The 4,425-nt window shown below is 40.9% G+C and overlaps 1 protein-coding gene across 1 annotated transcript in view; it reads right to left on the reverse strand.

Annotated features, from left to right (window-relative positions):
- HMCN1 (hemicentin 1) overlaps positions 1-4,425 on the reverse strand; it is a gene marked incomplete at both ends in the record, with an annotated part of 96,720 nt that overhangs the window by 39,494 nt on the left and 52,801 nt on the right. Inside the window, 2 exons of the mRNA XM_010132326.1 lie at positions 2,951-3,118; positions 4,365-4,425. Of these exons, the coding sequence (XP_010130628.1) occupies positions 2,951-3,118; positions 4,365-4,425 (229 nt within the window). The remainder of the gene's footprint in view (positions 1-2,950; positions 3,119-4,364) is intronic.

Here is a 4,425-nt window from a genome sequence, read left to right on the forward strand (position 1 = left end):
CCCCCCCCCCAAATTTAAGTGAAGTTTGAGGCATTTAGACATTTTCTGAAAATTTCTGGAGGAAGTCAGAGACCAACCAGAACAATTGCTGAAAACTTCAAGGCACATCTGTAGAGTATGTGTGAAGAAAGTCAAGCCTGCTCCACACAGGTCCCTCAAACTACACGCAGAGGTTCAGTGCGCGCACAATTCACTGATCGGCGCAGACGCTGTGGATGGGGCAGACACATGGTGTTTGCAATACATGGGATTTATGCATGTGCTTCTGTGCAGGAAATGCTGACAGATTGCAGAGTCTCAGACAGCAGGATTTTCATTCCTATCACTACTTTGCTATACTGAGAATCTAAATGACTATCCAGGAAGAATAATAAAGCCTCATGAGAGTGGGCGGGCGAGTGTGTACACATAAAAATAAGTTTATTTTTATAAACACATGCAAACAGTCCTTAAAAGTATTCTCCCGTGTACAGATAAGGAATAAAATCCCAATCCTCTCTTCTAGCATTTGTATTAATTGAGCCATCGATAAAAACAACAGGTGACAACAACAGCACTAGAACACCTGGAATGTTGTAAGAGAACAGAGTTCTCCTAACTCCACAGCAGTTGGCAGAACACATTCAGGCACGCTAGTTTAAAACAGAGATTCACAATACGTTTGACCAAAACAACAAGAATATCCCCGCTTTGCTACAGCAGAATAACTTCTCTTTGCATCCTTTTTGGCAAAGGAACAGCAAAACCAACATCAGTGAGCGTTTAAGTGCAAAAACAAATGTGGTGGCTATCCCTCAGCCTTTCCCAGTTTCTCCTTAGCAGCTCTCACATTCGCAATCATTACCCCGCAGTACATCGCATCTGAACGGCGCGTCTCCTGCCCGCAGATATCCACAGGGCCTTGTTATAGAGATACAGCCCAGAAATTTATGTTCCTGGAAGGAAGAAACTGCTTGACCTGCTTGATGGCCTCTGCCCAAGGAATTCTGGAGGGAGTCCTGTGAGACTGAGGAAGGCTCTTCTTGCAGCCTCACGTCACCCCGATCCCTTCTCCCATCCACACTCTGAACAAAGCCATACAAGAAGAAAAATGAAGCAGATATCTGCCTCCAGGAGACTGTAACTTCCTCTGGTATCATATATCACAGCAGACCCAGGGCTCCAGTGCTGAGGCAGGATAAGATTTTCTCTATTTAGCTAAAACTTAAAAGTTCTTCTCCTTCCTAAAGCTAGTGTGCAGTTTAGTGCGTGGTCTGCACAGAAAGCACATGTGGTACGGTGGGTTTTTTTCCTAAAGATGTAGGAAACATCATCAAAAGAAAACAGTATCTGAATTAACAGATTCAAAGTTGCCAGCAGTATGTCCACACATTTAAATCATCTGCAGTGCCAAGTATGCTTTCAATCAACAGAACTAAAATCTTCCTTTGGCAAAGTATTTTACCTCCTCGATTAGTTGAAGAGGGTGATGTTATTGTTGTTTGTTTTTCACAGCTGTACAATCACAAATAAAGTTTGAAATGCCACGTTGATAACAGTCCACCACCACAACGTGTATTTTTCTGAAGAACTGCACAAAACCACCAAGTTTGCTGGAGAACAAGGCCCTGAGTTCTGGCCTGTTTCCCTGCTCCCACTGCAGCCAACAGTGAGAGACAATAAACATCTTTTTGTCTCTCACCCTTCCTGACTCTGCAATCCAGGTGGTGATATTAGCGTGGGTGTAGAAATCAACAGACAGAACAGAAACAATGAAGCCCACAAGACATTATTTTTGTTGACGGCAACTTTGCACAAACAGGAATGCATACCAGCTCAGACAGTCCAATTTATACTGGATAATAATCGGACACCCACTCCTTTTTCCATGTACCATACGTAAAAACAGGAAAGCAGAAGACAGGACTACCTGTCACGTTAAAAGCTATGCTGATGGAAAAAACCCAGAAAAATCTCAGCTTCAAATCCAATCTTAGCTAAACTGCCCAGTTCTTTTACCTGTCTGATAGTTTTCTGGTGTTCATCATGTAGGATGGCTTTGCATGGTGGTTATGTCAGAGTATTAGAAACTTCATCAGAACTTATCTTCATGAGATTTCTAGCTGTGAGTGGTAAACCCAAGATCAAAGAAACATCTCAGTGGTTGTCTATACATCTCAGTTGTAACCAGATATTAATTACTCCTACACACTCCACAAAATTGATCCCCAGACTCCTGAAGTCAATGATAACGTATTGGCTGTTTGGTACCCATTTTCTGCCTGTAATCTCTCAGGCTGCTAACTCAGCTTCCTACTGTAAACACAAACTTTTAACATCACTGCAGTGTCAGTCAGATCCTCTCACTTCCCTATGGCATTGCAGGAAGATGGTTTACAAGAACACGTACTGAGCCCTCCCTATTTCAGACACCTCTGTCATAAAACGGCATCTGAGCTTGCTCTCTGAAGGTTATTCTAGCTTGAAAATCGAGATCCCTGATGAACTGGATCCGTTTCCCCGCTTGCCTAACACAAGTTTCTCCAGATCCCTTGGACTAGTCTTCTTGCTAATGCAGCATTGTGTGCTGTCTTTGATCATCAAACTCCAGCTTTTATTAGATGACATGCTAATAAAAGATCAGATTCAGTCAGCTCCAAGGCCAGGAAGTATTTACATGCATTAATTTGAGGGTCATAAACAGGTTTCCCTTTGTTTTTATATACAGACCCACAGAAATGAAAGATGTGTTTTGTTTATTGTCATTTGTATGACCAGGAAACCTGACCCCTTTTACTGAAAAGCTTGGCATTAAGTAACAGTTTCTCTCCTCTCCTTGTCTTCACAGATTACCACACCAAACGTTCTTCCATGTGAAATATCTGCACTGTAGATAAGAAGGGCCCTTCACCCCCTTCCCTGGTGTGGGTTTGGTTTCTTTTTCCCCCCCAAATAACTACAACTTTTGTACCTGAGAGGATTCGCACTGAGTTGTTCAAGGTGACTGGCCATCCGTTCTTCAGCCACATTATTGATGGCAAGGGAATTCCTGAAGCTTCACAAACCAAAGAGATGGGATTCTTCTCCACAATGCTAATGTTTTCAGGCATCTGCACGTAACCAGCGATACTTGGGGGAACTACAGAAAAGGAGTAAAGAAAAGCCATACTTTAGAAAAAACGAAAATTAATTTGGCTCTCAAAACATTGTCATCCAAATAATAATTCACTAAAGCTAAGCTAAGCTTGGCAAGTGAAGATTTAAAAAACCGACACATTTATTACCACGTACTAATGAAAATTTCTTACTGTATGACAACACAGAAATATTAAACTTAAGTTCTATCAGTTCTATTATCTTTATTTTATGGCTTAAAATCTGTAGGGAGTAACAGTTTATAGCAGTTCTGTCCGTTCTATGCCAATTAACATTTCCAGTATCCAATGAAACACTAGGGAAAATTCTAACACTGACAGAATTACAAGTTACCTCTAATGGAAAGAAGACCCTCTATTAAAATCACAAGTGCAAAACTATTTTTTAGCTTTTCTTTGATAGGAATAAGAGTATTTCCACTTTGGAAGCAGTTCTGCGGTTCATACTTTAGAACATAAAAGCCATAAAGTCAATAATTGACCAACATCCTCCAGCACTGAGTAGTCTGAGGAGGTTTGAAGTTTCTCTTTATTATCCATAAATTTGATAATATAGTACAGCAAATACTCCAAATCAAAAACTGGTAAATAATTTTGGCCTCTCATTTTTGACAACAAGAATTCCTGTGTTTACTTTCACGTGTGAATATTCAATGTTTTATGAAGCATAAACAGTCATATGCAAAAGCATCATAGCAGCTGTGAGATAACATGATGTTCTGATCAATGGCATCAAGTCAAATTATGAAAGTGAAATACAGTTGGAGGTACCATCTTTAAGTTCTTCTGATTGTGCAAAATGGGAGAGCCAGATATTGGGATACTCGAGATACTGGCTGTCCTCAGGTAACGGTACTCCAACAGTGGCCACTAGCAGGGTCTTCTGGGTTAAACCCTGGTTGCTATTTCCCACAACAGAGTATTTCCCACCAGGACACTCACCCTAACATCATATAAAACTATACCTTATGTTGGCTTTCTTCTCTGGGGAGATGGAGCAACTAGGGGTGGATTGATATTAACAAGGACAGAGTAAGATTTTAAAATATTCAGGAGTTACAAAATTGGACTTTGCTTTTGTAGCTCTGCCATCAAAACAGCATCACATGTAAAACCTGCAATAGATATAGTTGGTGCATTTTGCTACATGACTATTTCTTGGATGTGCTTGGTTGAATCTAAAGGTCTAATTTGTTTCCCTTATGCCTGCCCCATTTTGCCCATACTCACCATGAACATTTAAATCGTATTTCCGGTCAGACAGCCCTGCCGCATTGGCAGCAACACAGAC

This window comes from Buceros rhinoceros, unplaced genomic scaffold (genome assembly GCF_000710305.1).
Source record: "Buceros rhinoceros silvestris isolate BGI_N320 unplaced genomic scaffold, ASM71030v1 scaffold1553, whole genome shotgun sequence".
Taxonomy (NCBI): domain Eukaryota; kingdom Metazoa; phylum Chordata; class Aves; order Bucerotiformes; family Bucerotidae; genus Buceros; species Buceros rhinoceros.